This window comes from Prenolepis imparis, unplaced genomic scaffold (assembly GCF_030444845.1).
Source record: "Prenolepis imparis isolate NDT839.2.m4 unplaced genomic scaffold, iyPreImpa1.0 SCAF_24, whole genome shotgun sequence".
NCBI classification, from domain to species: Eukaryota; Metazoa; Arthropoda; class Insecta; order Hymenoptera; family Formicidae; genus Prenolepis; species Prenolepis imparis.
In genome coordinates this window covers 416,431-439,449 of record NW_028141182.1, presented here as the reverse complement: position 1 = coordinate 439,449, position 23,019 = coordinate 416,431, and the positions used below count along the sequence as shown (strand labels likewise).

The following is a 23,019-nucleotide window of genomic DNA, read 5'->3' as shown; positions in this document are numbered from 1 at the left end:
AATCGAGCGCGATAGATGATAAATTGAAACTAGACATGTCATCGACCCATTGAAAATCAGCATAAGGCAATGGTTGACACATTGCCCATCCATACAAATTATTTACATCGAAATACATTAGATATGAAGATGGTTTCAATGGATCGTACGACTGCATATACTTGTTATTAGCGTGTGCATATCTGTTTGAACATTGACTCAGACCACCGCGTATACCCCGTTCTATAAACATTACCATGTCGATATCGGTAAGCAATTCAAACGTAATATTTGTATGTTTTAGCATCGCATCCCACGTATACCCGGGGAGAGTATAATAATACGCAGGGTCGAGCCCATAACTCTCGATGCAAGTGTCGCAGAAATTTTCAAAAATGTCGGCTAATAACAAGACATCAGTTTTTAAATATAAGTCGCTATATTCGCCCAGCGTTCGAATGGAGAACCGCTCCCATACGTTTTCAGCGTGCGCGTAATCGTTCTCGGATACAGTGTCGCCGGTCAAAGAACTGTAAAATGATTCGCGCGGCGGTAAACACGTATCTTGCAACTTGTCGACACAGTCAATGTATTCATATGGAAAGACACCTTTCCGTGTTAATAATTCGAAATTTTCGGTGGATAAATTTTGAAATTTCAATTGTAAATTTTTGAGTTTATCTTTACTTAGAAATGATGCCAATTTATCGAGACTAGTATTGAGAAATTTATATGAATCGATAAAACGTAATTTAATATTTCTGGATTTGTCTTCGGCAATTTGAACATTTTTTGTAAATGATATATATTTTTCTTTAGTTATTGGAAGTAATTCGATTCCTCCTTCGAACGCTGTAGCTATTTCCTTAATTATGAAATGTGAGTCGTAACCGGATAAATTATGAAATACTATTGGAATGCAAAAAGAGTTTTTATAATTTAAGTTGCAATTTGAGTGTGCTGGACCTCGGTACCGCCCGGTCAGATGGCAATGATCGCGTACGCGTGTATCGTCATCTTGCGTGAATGGTTTCTCACATATATGACAATGTGTCGCGCTATGAAATTTTTCCCACTCGTCTGATGTTAAATTTACCATGGGGACGTTAGTTGCTAAAATATTCTTTACGCGTATCGCTAAATTTTGTAGTTGTTTGGAAAACCACGAAACGCAATCTACACTACGACGAAAATAATACTCGGATAATGAATCGTTATATGAGCAATGTACATAATATGCTATACTAAATACTTGGTGATGTTGAAAGTTTTTTTCTTCTTCCGTCTTTGCTAGCACACATTCGAGATCTGCGTATATGATAAAAGGAAGTCGCTCTTTGCGATTAAAGTTGTTGAACGCGAGCCACTTGTCCTTATCGCTCGGTAACCGGATAGCGCAGTCATTCATCTTTCCGCAGTCTACCATATGTGACTGCAACTTGTCTTCCGAATGGAAGTAGTGTAAGCATCTGTAAAACAAATAATTAGTTTTTTTTTTTTCCACATATATAATTTATATATATATATATATATATATATATATTACATTTTTATATATTTTATATATTGCGTTTTTAATTAAATATACGTACCGATCGCAGATATATTTTTGACCATTATGTTTGCCCAATTGCGAGCTCACGAGACGGGAGAGATTCTTGATCCATGTGAAATGTCCAATGTTGTTGCTGTCTTCCACGTACAGCAAGTTGACGTGTCTGTCTTTCTTCTGCTCACTGAGACGTATCGAGACAATATTCTTTTCTTCGATGCTGTACACATTTATCGAAATGTTGTTTGATAGTTCAAACTTTTTGATTTGATTCACAGTCACTGGAAACTCAATGTCTTGGAGATTCAGCACTGTCGAATAATGGGGATATGAAGATTCTCGTTCCACTTTTCTATCGGCGGGGTACAGAGCAGCGACCACCGCCCACGCGAAACATGCATTGTCTTTTGATTGCACATTAACCACTGCTCTTTTCATCATTATTTCTCGCGGTAATTTAATGTGACATCCCGCACGCATTGGATTATACTTGTTTATATTTACAGTTAAATTGTTTATTCGCGATAATGCCCAACCACTATCACGTTCTTGAAATTCTTCTAGCGATGCTAGTGTGGGCTCGATAACGCGGCGTTTGTACCAATCATGTAAATCGGAGGTGCGAAAGATTTCAAAGTTTTTAGTGTTGACACTTTTATTAGCGCGCTTATCGCCTGACACAAACTCACCATTAAATATAGTGTTCACTTTTACACTAGTGTGTTTTTGCAACACTTTTTGCACGTGTTCGATCACAATGTCTTTGGCCTCCTCTAGAAATTGACGAGGTTCAATGTGATTATAGTTTATTACCGCACCAGTCAAGATGCGGCTCTCGAACGCCGTATCAATCTCTCGCCATATGAGTCCGATGTCTCGCGAACTGCTTCCGGCACCTGCATGTACAAAATGTCTGCGTACCGAATTCTTCAACCCTTCGAGACGCGCGATTTGGGAGACAAGCGATTGTCGAACTCCGATCGGTAATCGTGGTCGTTTTATTCTACTTTGTTCTTCCAGTGATTCGATGTATTCGTCACATTGCTGCTCCCACACAATATATTCTTCCACCGAATTCACCCTTGCGGCTTGCTCCAACAAACTTGCTTCCAATTGTGCCATTTTTGAGATGCTCTTGCTGAACCTCTGACAATGATACTAACATGGTATGCCTCTTTACCATCCTTTTTATTTAATCGTAGAGATCATTGGCACTCGAGTATGTTGCACTTTGTGATTTTGTTACGTACGAATGATGCATCGACCTTGAAATTGATACATTTTTTGCACATTTCGCGAGATTCATCTCAAGATGAGAGCGGTCGTACATTGGCGCTCGAAAATTTTAATTATGTTGCATTTTCTTGTGATTTTGTTACATATGTTTTGAACACCTGGGGATGATATCATAGCAGCCGTACATTGGCGCTTGAAATTGATACATTTTGCACATTTTGACCTTGACAATAATTCTAACATTTCATTTGAGGATGATGTCATAGCAGCCGTACATTGGCGCTCGAAAATTTTAATTATGTTGCATTTTCTTGTGATTTTGTTACGTACGTTTTGAACACCTGGGGGATGACAGCAGCCGGTGCATTGACATTTGAATATGTTACATTTTGCACATTTTGACCTTGACAATAATTCTAACATTTCATTTGAGGATGATGTCATAGCAGCCGCGCATCGGCGCTTGAAATTTTGAATATGTTGCATTATTTTACATTTAATATTTCATTGAGGATGATGTCATAGCATTCGTACATTGACGCTTGAAATTTTGGATATGCTGCATTTTGCACATTTTGACCTTGACAATAATTCTAATATTTCGTTGAGGATGATGTCATAGCAGTCGTACATTGACGCTTGAAATTTTGGATATGTTGCATTATTTTACATTTAATATTACGTTGAGGATGATGTCATAGCAGTCGTACATTGACGCTTTGATTGGTTGAAAATAATTTTGTGTCAGCAATAATCCCCACCCTATTGCTTTGTATCAATAAAAACTTGTAATAATGATTTAGTATTGTATCAATCACTTATGTGAAAGGTTCTTTTAAAAATGTACTCTGCCAGCATGAATTATTACGTTCCAGTAGAAGAGAGCAATGTTTTGTACAAGAAGAAATGTGACAAGTAAGTTTCAATATTATCTGTTAAATGAATTTTTCAATAAACAACTTTTTTTTTTGTTGTTAAATAATTTTTGAAATATTGTTCTAATTATTTTTATAGCATTCAGCGTGCGACTCGTATACTTGGGCGAAGATATGCTCTAACCGCAACATCCTATAAATATTTGGAAATAGGAATCAGCGTTGGAGCTGTATCATATGTGGAATTAGCTCTTGGTGATAATCGAGGCAACCACATAATATTGCCTATTGAAACATGGATATCACTAATGCGGAAACGTGCGGACATTGAACGATTTTTACAATCATCTCAAACTCCATTACGGATTCGAGATCTAACAATAGAAATTGTTAAAATATCGGATTCAAAAATTGTAAAATTAACATTATCCAATAATTCTTTGTACATGAAGCCATCGACTCTATTACATTTATTTGAGTTTGAAAAATGTATTGATCATGTGTATTTCTGGCTATGTGAAAATACTCATCTTGTGAATGAAAAATTTAAACAATTTGTAACTATTTTACAACGCATTAATATTACTAATGTATGTGATGCTGTAAAAGCGATACGCGAAAGTGATGCATACGATAGTGAATCACTCATAGATTGTGAAATATTAACATGTGCTGTAAATGATATTCTTCACGATGTTTGTAACAAATAAAATATTTTTTATTGTTAATCTATGTTTAATTATTTCTTTCCCAATAAGATATAGCTAACAAAACTATTTCTTCGTTCTCTGGAGATTTAAAAAGTGATGAGCTAGCTGAGACATGATACTCCAGTTAGAACAAGAGAGATGTAGAATTAAAATCAAGAGGGGAGCAACATTATAATATGTGTCCCATCATAAAGTTTCAGATAGTCTTGAATGTAAAATGGGTAGAGAAGTTGTGATCGTGTCATAGAGTAGCAGACTTATACTCACATGCTCGTGCTGTGCGGTTGCATGAAACTGTAAGATATACTCTAATTGAAGGGAAAACGTGTTGTAAAGATGTTAACTCTGGAGGAATACATTGCATCGCTGGAAAAATATGTGTTAGAATTTGCTGCTCGGTTTGAAGAAAAAAATTTTGTAGGGCGTCCGACTGAAAGTGATAAAGTGAGTTATAGTAAATGGGAGTTGGAGTGCGATGGATGTATCGACTTGTTAGAAGGAAAATGCCCACAAGAACTAATGAGAATTTTCGTAATGAAAATCAACCCAAAGAAATTATTAATTGGAAATTTGCAGTCACGGACCGCTCGAATCGCGCGACTTGAAATAAGAAGATCGCTACGCAGACGTTACTTAAGCGTAGATACCAATGTTCCAGCACTATCGACAAACACTCCAGTAAATTCAATCGTGCAGGCAATACACGGGCGTGAAATAGGTTTTAAAAAACGTCACACGAAAAACCTGTATGATTGCATCTTTACGCATAATTTGTATCATTCTCCACTCGACTATTTTGAATGGCGAGTTCAAAATTTCTGTGTAACAGAACTCAATCCTGGTTGTATGGCAAACAAGTTTTGTTTTTGGTAAGTCTCATTAATTTTATAATAAATAAATTAAAATATTTAAAAATTATTAAATTAATAAAAAAAACTTTTTTTTTTGTTATGCAGAAACCGCATCCACCTCGCCCTGCAGCCTCGCAGCCACCACCCCACCGCCACCTCGCAGCCATCACCTCACGCACCGCCTCATACCACAAGTGGTGATACATGGGTCAATCGTCATGGAATATCGACCCATGTGGTTCGATCATCATGGCGCTGCTTTATATATTTTATGTATAAGTATATGTATAAGTATATAATATTTTAAATTTTAAATTCACACATACACACACACAAACATTTTGTAAAATATACACACACACACACACACATACACACATACACACAAACATTTTGTAAAATACACACACACACATACTTATATAATAAAAATTACTTTAAATATTTAAAAAAAATGTATTTATTTTAGAATAGGTCCTCACCCCTTCCTCATCCTAAAAATATTAATTTAAAAAAATATTTAAAAAATTCTCTCTCGCGTCCGCCTCTCGCGCTCTCCTTCGCTGCATCAGCTCTCGCGCTCTCCATCGCCGCATCGTCTCGCAACATCTCTCTCTCGCTCTTGTAATATCTCTCTCGCGTGCACCTCGCGCTCTCCTTCGCTGCATCAGCTCTCGCGCTCTCCTTCGCGTCATCTCGCTACCTCTCGTCATCTCGCGCTATCTCTCTCGCTCTTGCATATACGCCTCGCTTGCGTCATCTCTCTCGCGTGCGACTCGCGCTCTCCTTCGCGTTCCTCTCTCCCCGCAGACCCCTCACCCATAAAGCTTCATGCGGTCTTTCACGGATTCCTCTCTCCCCGCGGACCCCTCGCAGACCCTAACCTCGCGGACGCCTCCCCCTCCCCGCGGACCCCTCGCGGACCCTAACCTCGCGGACACCTCCCCCTCCCCGCGGACCCCTCGCGGACCATACCCTCGCGGACGCCTCCCCCTCCCCGCGGACCCCTCGCGGACCCTAACCTCGCGGACGTCTCCCCCTCCCCGCGGACCCCTCGCGGACCCGGTACCAAAATCGCGGACGCTTCCCCCTCCCCGCGGACGCCTCCCCCTCCCCGCGGACCCCTCGCGGACCCGGTACCAAAATCGCGGACGCTTCCCCCTCCCCGCGGACGCCTCCCCCTCCCCGCGTGACGTCATTCCCCGCGCCCTGGGTTCCCCTCGCCCCTCACCCCCCCTCATTGCCCCTGGGTTAGAACTCTCATAGTATTACTACTATAATATAAAATAAAAAATATAACAAAAAGTATAAAATAATAAATAAATAATAAATAAATATATAAATAATATAATAAATAAATATAATAAAATTAATGTCTTTAACAATGTGTATTTTATTTAAATGAATATACAATCTATTTACAATTTCTAAATATTTTTATCTTGTTTTTTTGTTATAGATTCTGTCAAAAAAAGCATTCCGAATTTAACTAATAAAGAATGCGAAGAAGCAATCCAAAAATGGCTAAGAAGAGCTAAAGAACGTAGCAATAACAAAAAACATACAGAGAATAACATTATTGATAATGAGTAATATAATAATCCTTTAATTGTACTGTTACTGTGGGAGAAATGGAGCGTGAGATGGAAACTAATCAGAATTCGCTAACGGAATTTATATGAACAAAAAACGTAGAACGATAAATAATAATTTAATTTTTTTTAAATTTTAGTTTATATTTTTAAAATTTTAGTTTTTATTTCTATAGTTTATACAGATGAGTTTATATGGATTATTAGAATATAGATTATAGATTTAGATGGTTATATAGATTTAGATAGTTACATAGATATTATATAATTATATAGATTATAATATAGTTTAGTTTATATATTATTACGTTTATGTATACATATTAATTATATAGAGAGAGATTATAAATGTATATATAGTTATGAATATTATATAATTTAGTTTACATATCGATTTATCGTAGTAATAAAATAAGTATTGCAGTATTATAATAAAAGTGCAGTATAATAATACTGCAGTGATAATGAGTATGTACTGTGATAATGAGTATGTACTGTGATAATGAGTATGTATATACTGTGATAATGAGTATGTACTGTGATAATATATATAGAGCGTTATATATGTACTTTTCATAAATATAAGTACTTTTTATAAATAAAAAATAAAAATATTTTAATTTTCCACAAAATTATTATTAATTATTATTATCTGATAAATTATGAATAATTATATATGTATAATAAGGAGCCAAAATATGTCCAATGAAGGTTTGAATTTTGTCCATAAAAGGTCCAAAATTCGTCCATAAAAGGTCCAAAACTCGTCTATTAAATTCCATAATTTATCCATTTAAGATCCATAATTCGCCCATAAATGTCCAATAATGGACGTCATATGGATGTCCACTTCAGTTGCAAACGGACGTACAATGGATGTCCCTTGTACGTCCGCTGCACCAAATATGGACGTCCGATGAATGTACACAATGTCCAGCATGGACGTCCGTTGTACGTACATAGGACGTACTTGTGTTTATTGGGGATTAGATAAAATCTCATTTGATGAAAGATACTACGGAGCCAGTAACATGACTAATAGATGAAGATTGCAATAAATCTAGCTTACCAACATCATTCGTAGCCGCTCTTTTAACAGATGTAGAAGAAAGTTCAGAAGATTCTCCCGCTATCAAATTTCTTTTTAAGCCCCTCGACTTATTAAACCGAGATGATGTGGCCCCCAGAGATATGCTCTCCTTACCGGCCTCATTCAAAGGTGCCACAGAGATTGGTCCTCCAGCTTCTTGAGAAAGTGAATTTAATGCATCTAAAACCTCTTGAGGTTCAGAGTCAATGTCCATGCATTCATTACGCATCTGAAAATTATCAGAATTAGTCATGTAACTATTACTAACACAAGTCCTATTCATCATTAAAAAGAAAATAATAACCCACACAGAGCTACATATCTAATCGATATCTATTGGATATCTACATATCCATATAATGTCCATATCTACTATGGATAATCAATAGATATCTATTAGATATCAAAAATATCTATATCCCCCGTATAACCTGCTGGGATATCTAGTGGATATCCACATATTATCCATACATCCATGTTAACTAAAAATTTATTAAAAATATCCATCAGATATCCATTAGATATCATATAATGTCCACATATTCACGTCCACTAAATATCTAACAAAGATATCTAGTAGATATCCACTTATTGTCCACATATCCATGTCCACTAAAAATCTAACAAGGATATTTAGTGGATATCCGATTATTGTCCACATATCCACGTCCACTGAATATCTGACAAGAATATCTAGTGGATATCCACATATTCTTCACATATCCACGTCCACTGAATATCTGACAAGGATATTTAGTGGATATCCGATTATTGTCCACATATCCACGTCCCCTGAATATCTGACAAGGATATTCATGAGATATTTACATGTTATCTACATAATATCCATGTCCACCAAATAGCTACGAAAGATATTTATTAGAGATCCACGTGTTATCTACATATTCATTTCTTATTCGTAAAAATATTTGCCAGAAATATTTAAGAAGCATATATCCATTATTAATTAGAAATTAAAATCTAAATAGTTATATTTGAATTTTTTTTATATACGTATAGTTAATATTATTATTAACTATTCGATATTTTACATTTTGTATTATGTGCGTAATACGCATACGTTTATCTTCTTGGTGCCTATTATAATTATGGTTCTTTATTGGGTGAGTTTACTCACGAGGTGAAAATTACGAAGTGAGCGATTCACTAATAGATTATCTACGATTTCATTCGTCGAAATCTAGTGAATCTCTCACTTTCGTAATTTTTATCTTGCGAGCAAACTCACCCAAAGAACAGTAGCACTCTTATTTGTATTTAGGCGCGTAACTGCAATATACATGTGTGTACATATATATCCCTGAACATGAAAATCCCGATGGTTGTGCGCGCCGCGGCTACTTGTACTTAATACAAAATTGTCTTAAGCAAGCTGAGGCAGTCAGCGCCAAGCCTGACAGAAACGATCGGCGAGGAGGTGACAAAGACTCTTCTAGACTCTTTGTTCCCAGAAGGCAGGACGCACAATCCGAACTATCTGGATCCGAAAGTCGAATGGAACGAGGAGTGGGCCATTTCTACAAGGGAAGTACATGAAATCATACAGCGAAAGGCAGCGAGCAATACTGCTCCCGGGCCGGACGGTATGAAAATCAATATATACAAGCAGTTACCTAAAGAAATGCTGGGCAAACTCACAGAATGCTTCAATGCATGCCTAAGGGAGGGAGTATTCCCTAAGCCGTGAAAGCGCGCTAAGTTAGTGCTGATACCGAAAGGAGGACCAACAACATCGGAAGAAATACCCAAGGTTGGGCCAATATGTCTTCTGAACGAAACGGGCAAAATTTTCGAGAAAGTCATAGTCGAGAGACTTCACAGATGGATGGATAGCGATCCCAGCTACCAACTGTCGGAACACCAGTACGGCTTCAGAGAGAGAAGATCTACGTGCGATGCTCTCTCGAGAGTGGTGAAGACTATTGACAAAGTCAACGGGGAGAGAGGTATAGTGATAGCCATCAGTGTTGACATAGCGAAGGCATTTAATTCGTTACCCTGGAAGCAAATAAGAGGTGCGCTCAAGAGGAAGAAATTTCCGGATTATCTAAGAAAGGTTATCGACCACTACCTGTTTGAGAGAACAGTCGAATATCTGGACCATGAAGGTGAATTGGCCACAAGGCCTATGTTAGCGGGAGTACCACAAGGATCCGTCCTAGGACCGACCTTGTGGAATATTACCTATGACAGTGTCCTGCAGGAGGGTACGCAGGAGGGGTGTCGTATCATATGCTATGCTGACGACACCCTGATCCTGGCCTTCGCGGACACGATCGAGAAGGCAAAAGCGAGGGCCAACATGCAGTTGGCCCTCGTTATGAACCGCATCGCCAGACTGGGACTCACAGTCTCCGTCCACAAGACGGAGGCGGTGGTGTTCTACAAAGGGTTGCGAAACCCGGAGAGTCTTCCCACGCTATCGATTAACGGGGAGCAGATTCAGACAGGCAATTCAATGAAGTACCTGGGAGTCGTGCTGGACAGCCGACTCAAATTCATCAATCATCTGGAGTATGTCGAAAAGAAAGCGGCAAAAATTGCAAGATCCTTGGGGAGGCTAATGCCCAACCTTAAAGGACCGAGGGAATCCAGGCGCCGTCTGTACGCGAATGTGATGCTCTCGGTGATTTTGTATGCCGCCCCTATCTGGGGGGAGGCTCTAACCACGAGAAAAAACACCATAAGACTGAATCGTTTTATGAAGACGACTAATATAAGAGTTATTGCGGCATACAGGACAGTATCAATAGAAGCGGCCTCCATCTTAGCGAGAATACCGCCACTGCATTTGCTGGCAAACGCGCGAAAGAGAACCTATGAGCGTATTGCGGACTTGAAGGAGAGGGACGAATGGTCAACAGATGCGGCCAAGGAAATTAAAGTGGCGGAAGACATAATGATGTATCGACAGTAGAGGATATACCTCAACAACCCCAACCTCACAGGATGGCGAGTAAGGGAAGAGGTTCTGCCGGTATATAATAACTGGCTGGATAGACAACACGGGGGAGGGCTCACGTATCGAATGACCCAGATAATAACGGGGCACGGGTGCTTCGCGTCCTATCTACATAGGATAGGGAAAAAGGACGACCCGATATGCGAGCATTGCACTGCTGGCACCGAGGACTCGGCGGACCACACGCTCCTGGCGTGTGAAATATGGATCGAGCAAAGAAGTGATCTACAGGGTACGTTGGAAGAAAACCTATCCCTGGACACAGTGATGCGGGCCATCTGCGAGATGGAGGAGGCCTGGACGGCGTTCAGACAGTTCGCGGAGACCGTCATGATCGCCAAGGAGGCAGTGGAACGGGAACGACAAGCGCAAGAAGCGTTTGCATCCCGAACACAGAATAGGACGGCTACACAGGCCAATCGTCGTCGCAGATGATAGGCGTGACAACGGGGAGGGTTCGATTAAAAATTGGACGACATACAGCGCAAGATGGAATCCTAGATGAGTTACTCGGGATAAACCCGAGCAACACAGACGGGAATAAGGGTACGAGTGCAACGACGTTTATTCGTAAACTCGGGCGTGCGCTCAATGATAAATAGTCCGAGAGCACGGGGGGTGTACTAATCTAGTACAGCAACCGTGGGATTGGAGTACGGCGGAGTAACGCAATGGGAATCGACACAGTTGATCCCAACGGCGTACAAACAAGTACGATACACATAAGGGCACAGAAAGGAAGGATCCGGTAAGGAGGGCGCGGATTTATCGCGACTGGGTTGGGTGCGCAAAAGTAGTGTGAATAACAGTTCTTGCGCATCCAGCCATAACAGAAAGCTAGGGTCAAGCTTGGACCCAGGCCGGGTTTTTAGTGGGTATTGGGAAGACTTCCCGAGTCCCACATAACCCGGGTGGCCGGCCCCCGGGTAGACGTAAATGTCTTTTCCTCGCCCGCGCCGGTCGCAAAAAAAAAAAGGATATCCTATGGTTAGGATGAGACTGGTCAGGAAAAAAAAAGAAAAAAAAAAAATTGGGGTTACGATCACTCTTGGTCATGTTGATAGGAGTCAGGTTCACGCGTGGCCAGGATAACTAGGGTTAGGATATCCTGTGGTCAGGACGAGTTTGGTCAGGAAAAAAAAAAAAAAATTGAAAATTGAAAATTTTACAAAAATTTTCAATTTTTATTAACAATTTTCAATGTTTCTTTCAATATTTGTAATTTTTCTTTTAAATTTGTCAATTTTTATTTGAAATTTTAAATTTTTCTGGTAAATGTTCAATTTTTTTTTATAAATTTTCAATTTTTAAATTTGTTTTTCAAATTTTTAATGTTTCGTTCAAATTTTCCCTTTTTTTTTTAATTTTGAAATTTTTCTTTCAAATTTTAAATTTTTCTCTTCGAAATTTGTAAATTTTAAATAAAAATTTTCAATTATCCATGAAATAAAAAAAGAAAAAAAAAGTGGTCTTAACCCGTCATGTTGATAGGGGTCAGGATCACGCGTGGCCAGGATAACTAGGGTTAGGATATCCTGTGGTCAGGACGAGCTTGGTCCTCTCTCGTGGTGTGTCGCCTTGTCGTGGCGAGAGGGCTTGAAGGCGGCAGTGATGATCCCGGGGAGCCATGCCGGCGGGGACTTCGGTCCCTGGTAGGGTCTCCCAAGCCGGACGGGTCTCTGGGTAAACTGCCGCTGGATCAAGAGCACACCGTTCCCCTTCTGGGAACAAACTCTGCTTCTCTTTTACAGAAGCAGACTGGAGACAGGACCGCTGCCAAGGAAGAGATCTCCAGTGGAAGATGAAGAGGAAGGCTGGTCGCCATGGCGGGTAAGATGGGGCCGGGGAGCGGCGACCTTATCCCAACCATCCATGGGGCCACTCCCGGGATAACCAAGCCGGCGAGCTGCATTGCGGTGCCCGCGTTGTCGGAGGCGCGGGACCCCTGAAAGCCCGTATGGAGTGTCAAACCTCTGTGCGGACCGGAAAGGGGTGGGAGTCATGGCTGGGGTGCGCGTATTCCCCCCAGTCAAAGACATTTGTCCACTCCCCGGGGGAACTTGGGGCCCGGAAGGGATCTGTGGCCGGTCATGTTTCGGGGCAGATCCTGACCGGTGAGGGTATACCCTGGTGGACGGAGCCGCAATGCATCCGGGAGCAAACAAAAATGGAATTTACACTGAATTACGCAATAGACAAGGCAGACAGAGGACCAGAGACTCCACCAATTGATGAGTCAAAGGTAACGGGAAAGGACACATCACTGTGGACGAACATCAAAAAGAAGTTCAGTCCTCCGACCACCACCAAACAGGGGGAAACTACGCAGAATCCCTTCGAAAGAAGGGGATCGGTTCAGAGATCCCCCCCTGGGATAAGAAGGATGGCTACTCAGGAAGACATCGCGGCGGAGACCAAAAAGGTAGGCAAGAGCGATAAGAAGGAGGAGCCCAAGGGAGTTAGTAGGGAAGGACTGATCCCAGTGGTCAAGATAACCAGAGTGGAGGAACTGCCAAAACCGCTGAAGATCAGGCTGGAGGACGGAGGCAGGAGAAGAGGGAGTGTTCAATCGGAGGTTATTGAAATAGTACACTCGGAGGAGGATGGGGCGTCATCCGACTCAATGAATTCTGCAGTGTCTCTTAATACAGGAGAAAAAAGGAAGAGAAAGCAAGGAAGACCGGCAACCACTGGACAATATGTAGGATTAGCGGCTGCCAAACAAAAATATCTGCAGATCCAAAAGGAGGAGATGGAGTTGCAAGCCAATAAGGAGATACTCCAGTCCATGAAAGAGGGTATCGAACCGCCAACCACAAGATCCCAAGCGGAGGCGGAAGAAGAAGTGAAGAGGGAACTTGAGGTACTCCTCCCGGGTTGGACCACGGAGGAGATACAAAAAAGGATTATGAAGGAGATGATCGAAGTTGTGTGGCTTACCAAAAAGTCAGAGGGTCTCAAGAGTACATTCAAGAGACCCATCTGGAAGGCGGCTAAGGTAATCAATATGGCCACGGCCGAGATCATCAGCCGAACCAAAGGAACACGAGGGGGGGGAGATAAGAACAAGGCAGAGGAGGAACTAAGAACCCAGAATGACAATCTAAGGAAAGAGGCTGTAGACTGCAAGCAGAAGTGGAAACACTTAGGAAAATGGAGCGTATTCCACCCTCCCCTCCCCTCTTGGAACAGAGGACTCCGAGAGGGAAAAAGCAGGAAGTGGACGTGCGAGAAGTAGCGGCGGAACTCTGCTGGCCGGAGATGCCGTCACCAGAGGAGACGGAGTGCCCACCAAGCAAGAGGGTGAAGGACGACGTGATGGAATGGTTCCCAATGCGTATCGAAGCCATGATAGACACGAAGATTTCGGGGCTACGATCGGAAATATCTGGTACCAGGGACAATCAAGAGGACTTACGGGCATCAAGCCTAAATCGGGCACCCGGAAAAAAGAAAGAAAGGAAGAAGAGCACTATCAAGACACCACAGGCGAAGGCGAGGAAAGAAAACGCTCAATCCAGCGTAACACCAGGGACAGCGCAAGCAGCTACAAATAAGAAGAACGCGGCCGAAGCTGTAGCAGAGATAACCCGGGGGAATGAGGAAACCCCATGGACACAAGTGGTGGGCAGGAAGAAAGGTGGAGAAGGAGCATCAAAGCCGAAGGCCAATGAAAATAAGCCAAAGGTTAAGAGCATACCTCCCCCACCGAAAACGGCAGCGATCTCGCTCACCATGCATGAAGGATGCGGGATGGACAGTGCCACGGTGATGCTGGAAGCGAGGAGAGGTATAAATCTGAGCAGTATGGGGATAGAGTCGGTTAATTACAAAAGAGGGATAACTGGCTCTATCATACTGGAGATTACCGGCAATGAGAGGGCGAAGAAAGCGGACCAACTGGCGGAGAAGTTGGACGAGCTACTTGGTAATAGAGGAGTGAAGGTGGCCCGTCCAACAAAGAGAACGGAACTAATGCTAAGGGGTTTCGAGGATTCGATAACGGTGGAGGAAATGGTCTCTGCAATTGCCAAGGAAGGAGGAGGAAGACCCGAGGATGTTAAGACGGGTAAGATCAATAAATCATATAGCGGGATTAACTCGGTATGGGTGTCATGCCCCACAGCGGTGGCCGCCAGGATACTAGAGGGAGGACAAGTACAAATAGGGTGGACGAGGGCTAAGATTGAACGACTGGAAGCTAGGCCCTTACAATGCTTTAGGTGCCTACAGACTGGGCACGTAAGGAGCTCGTGCAGAGAAACAGTGGATCGCAGCGACAAATGTTACCGCTGCGGTAACACGGGGCATAAAGCGAGGGAATGCTCCGCACCGGTCAGCTGTCCGCTGTGCCGGGACCTGGGCAAACCGCACCTGCACCGCCTAGGGAGTGGTAAATGCGTCCCATCAACGGACGGGAAAAAAGGAAGTGGCAATACAGGAGGCCAAAGACAAAGGGACAAGGGATCTCCCAAATCTGCAGGGGAAGAAAGGATGACTGGAGGGAAGAAACCGACGATGGAGGTAGTCGAGGAGTCCATGCAGATCGACATATGATACAAATCCTTCAGGCGAATTTAAATCACTCTCGCGGGGCCCAGGATTTGGTCCTGCAGAGTGCAGCGGAGTGGAGAGCTGGACTCATTGTGGCGGCGGAACCGTATCGAGTCCCTCACAATGAAGACTGGCTGAGCGATGAGGATGATCTGGTGGCCATCATAAGACCGGCGGGAAAGGAACATCCGTGCCGCCTTATAGCAAAGGGGAAGGGATTCGTGGTGGCCAAATGGGGAACATGGAAGATAGCTGGATGCTATATCTCCCCCAACGCCGACCTCGAGCACTTCGAGGAAACACTCGAAGAGCTGGGTAAGAAGATTAGACCATGGATGGCGTCGGAAATGTTGGTGTTGGGTGACTTCAATGCAAAGGCCAGGGCATGGGGGTCACCCAGGACGGATGCGAGGGGAGAAATCCTAGGAGACTGGGCGCTGAATCTTGGCCTAAGCCTTGTGAACAGGGGCAGAGCGCACACTTATGTTCGCCTCCAAGGAGGCTCTGTAATAGACCTAACCTTCGCTACAACAACGGCCGTTAGGAGGATTGCCAAGTGGAGGGTCGACACAGAGACGGAGACGCTGTCGGACCACCGCTATATTCGGATAGGCCTCCACTCTCCACGTCACCTGGAAGTGGAGAGTGAATATTTTCCGAGGTGGTCCATGAAACGGATAGAAGTCACAGAGCCCAGGGCGGCGTTAAACGGGGCGCTGTGGACAAAACCCTGTCATGCGGACACGGAACAAGCTGCGAACTGGTGGAGGTCGCAAATGACGATGGCCTGCGACAAAGCAATGCCGAGGACGAGCCGAGTACCCAGTAAAAGGAGAGTCCACTGGTGGACGGAAGAACTCGCGGAACATAGGCTTATATGTGTCTTGACCAGAAGGAGATACACCAGAACGAGAAGAAGAAATAACGTAGCTGCGGAAGAAAGTCTGGAGAAGTGGAGGGAGGCTAAGCGCATTATGAGGGCAGGCATCTGCAAGGCCAAGGCAGCCTCATGGAAAGACCTTATGTCCACCCTCAACGACGATCCATGGGGAAGACCCTACAAACTGGTTATGGGCAAACTGAGGCGGTGGACCCAGCCACTAACGCAGTCCATGGAGCGGGAGACCCTCGAGAGGACCCTGGCCACCCTCTTCCCGGAAGGAGAAAGAGAGAGAGGAGGACGAGGTGAGCCATCCCGGGGGGAGTTGACGGACTTCGAAAGAGTCACCAGAACGGAACTCCACAGAGCCAAGAAGAGGATGGTAGCCAAGAAGAAAGCTCCGGGTCCAGATGGCATTACCAGCGAGGTTTGGGACCTAGCCTTCCCGGTGGTAGAGGAAGAGCTTAGGGCCACCTTTAACCTGTGCCTCGCGATGGGACACGTGCCGTCAGAATGGAAGAGGGCGAGATTGGTGCTAATCCGCAAGGAAGGCAAATCGGAAGACTCCCCATCGGCTTATCGCCCGATCTGTCTGATCAGTGAGATAGGCAAGATGTTCGAGCGAATCGTGGTGGAGCGCATACAGTCTCACATGCAGCGGAGAGGCCCGGACTTGGCAGAGGTGCAGTACGGCTTTAGGACGGGATGCTCCACCGTGGATGCCATAGCCAGAGTACGGAACATCACGGAGAGAACCGCTGAGAGGGGTGAGGTGTCGCTGGCGATCTCTCTAGACATTAAGAACGCGTTCAACTCCCTCCCGTGGGGTCGAGTCAGGGAAGCGCTGGGGCACTTTAACTTTCCGGCTTATATGTGGGCAACCATAGATACGTACCTGTCCGATCGGTGGGTTGAGTACCCAACTAGCGAGGGGGTTGTTCAGCGGCGGGCGATAACGGCTGGAGTACCGCAGGGGTCGGTCCTCGGACCCACCTTATGGAATCTAGCGTATGACGCGTTACTTAGGGCGGCACTTCCTACCGGGGTAGATATGGTGTGCTACGCGGACGATACGCTGATCGTAGTTAGGGGACGTGACTGGAGGGATGCGCGAATTAGGGCAGAAGTCGCAACGGGACTCGTGACGGACAGGATCGAGGGGTTGGATCTCCAAGTCGCGTTTGAGAAAACCGAGGCGATGTGGTTTTGCAGAAACAGGAGGAGACCCCCTGCACAGATGAGTATTCGGGCAGGAAAGGGGTCGGTCAGGGTGAGCTCACAGATTAAATATCTGGGGCTCACCCTGGACGGCTCCTGGAGCTTCGTGGCTCACTTTGAGCGCCTATCCCCTAGGGTGGACAAAATTGTAACTGCCCTCAGCAGACTTCTGCCGAACCTAGGGGGACCGGGGGGAAATGTAAGAAGGCTCCTTCGAGGAATAGCAGTCTCGGTTGTTATGTACGGTGCCCCGATATGGGCCGTAGAAGCAGAGAAATCGCGGAAGGTTACGGCCATCCTCAAGAGGATCTCGGGCAGGTTAGCTGTCCGAATTATCAGGGGATACCGGACTATATCTCATGAGGCTGCTGGGGTAATGGCAGGGACTCCTCCCCTGATTATGGTGGCGCACAGGTATGCGGCACTTCATAGGGAGGTGAAGCGAGCGACTGAGTGTGGTGAACCCTTCACGAAGAAGGGTAAGGAGGTCCTGAGAATGCGTCTCAGGACAAGGATGTATGAAGTATGGATGGAGAGAATGGATGAAGCCAGGGCGGATGGGCGAGGCATAATTGCCGCTATCCGCCCTGTCTTCAAAGAATGGATCGCGGCAGATGGTGCGAACATGACCTTCCGAACGACGCAGATGCTTTCCGGGCACGGATGCTTCGGGGAGTATTTGTGTCGGATCGGCAAGGAGGGAACCGAGCGATGTCATCACTGCGCAAGGGGGAAAGACTCAGCACAACATACGTTGGAGGTGTGCGAAGCGTGGACTGAGGAAAGATAGATACTCCAAGGAGTAGTAGGTGGGGATCTCACACTACCGTCTGTGATAAGAGCGATGGTGGAGACGAGTGAAAAGTGGTTTGCGTTCAACCACTTTTGCGAATACGTCCTCATGCGAAAAGAGGAAGCGGAGAGAGCGAGAGAGAGCGAGAGAGAGTGCATGAGAGACAGAGGAAGGAAGAGGAGGAGGCGCGCGGCCCCATAACCTATGGAGCCAGCGTCCTTGACAATTCAATTGGAATGCTCATATGTAAGGAATGATTGATGGCAGGAGGAGCTGGAGGACGGGACCGGGTGTCTCCTCCGACCTCTTCCTCTTGGCTGAGTCCTTGCCCTCACCGAGGTATGACGGGCGATATTATCGCTTGCGATATTCCGCCCTGGGGTTTGGGATAGGGGCACGGGGGTGCCCTACTACCCCACTAAAAACCCCAGGGACGAAGAAGGAGAGGCAGCGTAGCCCTGTCTCTCCTTGTATGAAAGACGATACCGGGATGACGCGTTAGCGAACGCGCAAGTTCCCGGAAGTTATGCTCACGCGGTCCCCGGGGACTTATTACGCGCGCGGTGGCGGCTACCAACTGGGTTTTAGCTGGTATTACTGGGGGCGGCCCTTCTGGCCGTCCCACGAGTCCAGCAGACCCCTCATCTCTCCCCCGAGGTTGAGGACATGCGTAAATGCATTTCCCAGTTACGCAAAAAAAAAAAAAAAAAAAGGACGAGCTTGGTCAAGAAAAAAAAATTGCAAATTTTACAAAAATTTTCAATATTTATTAACAATTTTCAATGTTTCTTTCAATATTTGTAATTTTTCTTTTAAATTTGTCAATTTTTATTTGAAATTTTAAATTTTTCTGGAAAATGTTCAATTTATTTTATAAATTTTCAATTTTTTTATAAATTTTTAAATTGGTTTTTCAAATTTTTAATGTTTCGTTCAAATTTTCTCTTTTTGTTTTAATTTTGAAATTTTTCTTTCAAATTTTTGTTTAAAATCTTCAATTTTTCTTCCAAATTTTCATTTTTTCTTAAAATTGTAGCAATTTTTATTAAAAATTTTGAATTTTTCTTGAAAATCTTAAAGAAATCTCTGAATATGGACTGAATTTTGCAAGAAAAATTTAAAAAACTTGAATTTTGGAAATAAAAGTTTCAATTTGTAAAAACTAGATTGTATTTTTAAAGAAATCGGGGAATATCTTGTGAATAATTCGAAAAAAGTTTGAAATTTTCAAAGAAAACTGGGATTTTTCAAAGAAAACTTGAATTTTTCTACAAATCTTGCAATATATTGTGAATCATTCGAGAGAACTTTGAAATTTTCGAACAAAAGTTTGATTTTTCAAAGAAAACTATTTTTCTAAAAATGTTTGATATTAAAATTCAAACTTTTCCCAACGTTCCCCGGGTGTTGGCAAATATCGAAACTTTGACTCGCCGTAACTTGATAACGAAAGGAGCAAGGGGGTGGGGATCGGTGAGATCGTGAGAGGCAGAGACCCCATTGTCCCTCCACCCCCCACCTTCGCCATTCGATGGTGTTTATTAATAGTTTTCGTCGATATCCAATCTTCCAAGGGAAGTGTGGAAGAGGGGATGGGTGGAGGTGGCTCCCTCACCCTGCCCCCATCCGATGCCGCGATAGTTTGAAAAATCGAAACTTTGCCTCGCTGTAACTTTCGAACCAATGGAGCGCGGGGGAGGGGGTCGATGGGATCGATAGAGGCAGAGACCCCATTTACCCTCCACCCGTCTCCCTTCGCTCCCGCCCACGTTTACCGTGAATGTAGAATATCACGGGTCGTTGTGCGAAAATCGAAACTTTGACTCGCCGTAACTTGATAACCAAAGGAGCGAGGGGGTGGGCTGTCAGTGGGATTGAGAGAGGCCAAGACCCCATTGACCCTCCACCCCCCACCCCCATTATTCGATGGTGTGTATTTATAGTTTTCGTCGATATCCAATCTTCCAAGGGGATGTGGAAGGGAGGATTGTTGGAGGTGGTTCTCCCACCCTGCCCCCATCCGATGCCGCATTGGTTGAAAAAATCCAAACTTTGACTCGCTGTAACTTTCGAACTAAAGGAGCGAGGGGGCGGGGGGTCGGTGGGATCAAGAGAGGCAGAGACCCCATTTGCCCTCCACACATTTTAACTTTATTTAACTTTTTATTCCTTTTCCAATTAAAATTTTAATTATAATTCCTTTTTTCTTTTAAACTCTATAACTATTATTTTAAATAAACTTATAGCTAACTATATACATGTCTCTCTTTTTATTTACAGGTACCTTGGCTTCACTCCTTGGAAGATCCAGGTCTCGGCTCTGCTGCTGAAACGGGAATATTCGAGCTGTGAGCGCCTGTCGGTCGCAAGGTTAGGTTGTGACCGGTCTTTAGAGAATAACGCGTGGTACGTATCACTCACCAGTCGCCAGGTTGCAACGCTTTCGCCAAGTTTCATCGGTCGCCAGGTATTTTAACCAATGGAAATACCAAGGTTTGGTTGTTTGGTAAGTAACGATGGACAACTTTGGCCAAAGATCCTTCTTCGGGCTAATTTCCCTATTTCCTCGATTTAGACTTCCTTCTTTTTCTGTTTCAGGTCGCCGTTGGACATCGATGCACCGCCCGTAGGATCCAGAATCATCGACAGGACAACCATTCACAAGGATGGTCAACTCAACCGATTAGGATTGGGTAAGTATCACAGGTAAGTGAACACTTGATTTTTATTGTCACTAACACGTCATATATATTTAATGAAATTATGTTTTATTACAGGGAATCTCAATTAAACTAACTCGCGCTGTTTTACTATGGCAGGTATTAACGCGGTTACAATTCTCGCACTTATATCACGTCACGTTTCGTTACAGGTTTTGTCGCGTTCGCGTCAACGAGTCTGAACGTGTTCTTTCTACGCGATACGAGGATGTGAGCGGAAGCCCCCATCGCCGAGCGATCCTTACGCGTCGGGAGTTGGTGAGTCTAAAGCTCTCGAATCCTCGGATCGCCGCTTCTTATAGTATGTCTCCCCACTGCTGGGTCGCCGGCCAATCCGTGTCCTTCGCGCTGGCTGTAGTTCAGCGCGCCAATGGCGCGTCGGGCCTCTCGTTATGGTCCGCGCTCCAGACACTGGATCTCGCGTATTCATCCCCACCGCGCTCGCGCTAGCCAATCGCATCATTTCCCTTCTCGCGTACTTAGCGGACGCTTCGCTTATATTACAATTCTTAAAACTAACTGTACATACATATTTACATATTTACACACTTCAATCATTTATTTCTTAAATATAATATTGATAAATTAATATTGGTAATTGACTTCATACCGTGATTGATTTTCACAACTAAAAATAACGTCAATTAATAATTCTAATGAAACTAAAAATGAATAGCATCTGTCTGCTTGTTTTAAATTATAAAATAACTTTCAATCAGTGTTTTCATTTTTGAACACTTGTTTATAATTGATTTTGCATTGCGTTATTTCAAAATCATTTCGTAACTGAATTAATGATTGGAATGTGTTTCAAATATTTATAAGGTTACGTCATTAGAGTTTTATAACGATTCGTCAACTTTCGTTTATTGACCTCGCACTGATCATACGGATCGTTTTCTAATTCTTTTCTTTTTATTTTTGTTTTCATATATTCCATTTTCTTGCAACATTACAAACTTATTCTAATTATTAAAAGGTTATTATTAATTACATTACAAAACTCTATTCGTACGCTCTATCGTGCGTATATTACAATTAATGTTTCAACTCAAAATAACTCTAGGATTTATCTTTCCTTTTGATTCTAAATCAAAATCAATTATTACTTTTGCGCTCTTATTATTTCAATTAACTTTTGCTCTTGCGCATTCTATAATTAGAATCTTATCAAACCTAAAATTTGCTAACCAAAATAAAAACAACTTATTCTTTTATTCAAAACTCAACATTCAAAACTTAAGTCTATTTTGATCTAACTCTAAAAATTTATATTATTTTACATTTTAACTTTATTTACTTTTTATTCCTATTCCAATTATAATTTTAATTATAATTCTTTTTTTTCTTTTAAACTCTATAACTATTATTTTAAATAAACTTATAGCTAACTATATACATGTCTCTCTTTTTATTTACAGGTACCTTGGCTTCACTCCTTGGAAGATCCAGGTCTCGGCTCTGCTGCTGAAACGGGAATATTCGAGCTGAGAGCGCCTGTCGGTCGCATACCCCCTTCTTCGGATTCGTCAGATGCCTTGGAAGTTGACGCAGCCGATTTGGATAGCTCGGGTAAGTCCGTTTCATCGTCGTTTTTGTTAAACTTTTCGCCGATTTTACCGCCTTTACCTCTTCTCCAATGCTTTCTGCGTTTTTCGATTTTAAATTTGCAGATGATGTCGTCTTCCTCCATTACAAAGATGAATTTGTCAATCGTAGTTTCGGTGCTATGTGCACTTCTATCGATCTTGTGTATTAGGTCAGTTAAAGTCTCATCCCCGTCACTATCTTCAGGTACTTTAGGTGCGTTTTCAAGCATCTCGACTAGTTTTTCGAGTCTCTTTATTCCCTCCTTTTTTCGCGATTCGCTGTGAAACGCGTTCATTCATGTTTCAGATAACTGATTTACACGATCTCGCAGTTCCTTTTCGCGTTGATCTAATGTTCTTAGTCGCTCGTCCATTTCGGCAAGTTGTTTGGCCGCTT

General features: G+C 43.2%; 2 protein-coding genes across 2 annotated transcripts in view; both read left to right on the top strand.

The window, feature by feature from the left end:
* Positions 1-9,593, top strand: part of LOC145946861 (uncharacterized) — a 37,981-nt gene extending 28,388 nt beyond the window's left edge. Inside the window, exons 7-8 of the mRNA XM_083056612.1 lie at positions 6,663-6,792; positions 9,275-9,593. Of these exons, the coding sequence (XP_082912738.1) occupies positions 6,663-6,792; positions 9,275-9,593 (449 nt within the window). The remainder of the gene's footprint in view (positions 1-6,662; positions 6,793-9,274) is intronic.
* A 1,341-nt stretch (positions 9,594-10,934) lies between these two features.
* On the top strand, positions 10,935-11,303 carry LOC145946860 (uncharacterized). The gene has a single exon (XM_083056611.1). It carries the CDS (start codon positions 10,935-10,937, stop codon positions 11,301-11,303), a length of 369 nt encoding a protein of 122 aa, XP_082912737.1.
* The last annotated feature ends 11,716 nt before the right edge of the window (positions 11,304-23,019 follow it).

Bases quoted from the DNA above. Each gene is read 5' to 3' on its own strand.
- LOC145946860 (XM_083056611.1), top strand. From the start codon at position 10,935: ATGACCCAGATAATAACGGGGCACGGGTGCTTCGCGTCCTATCTACAT.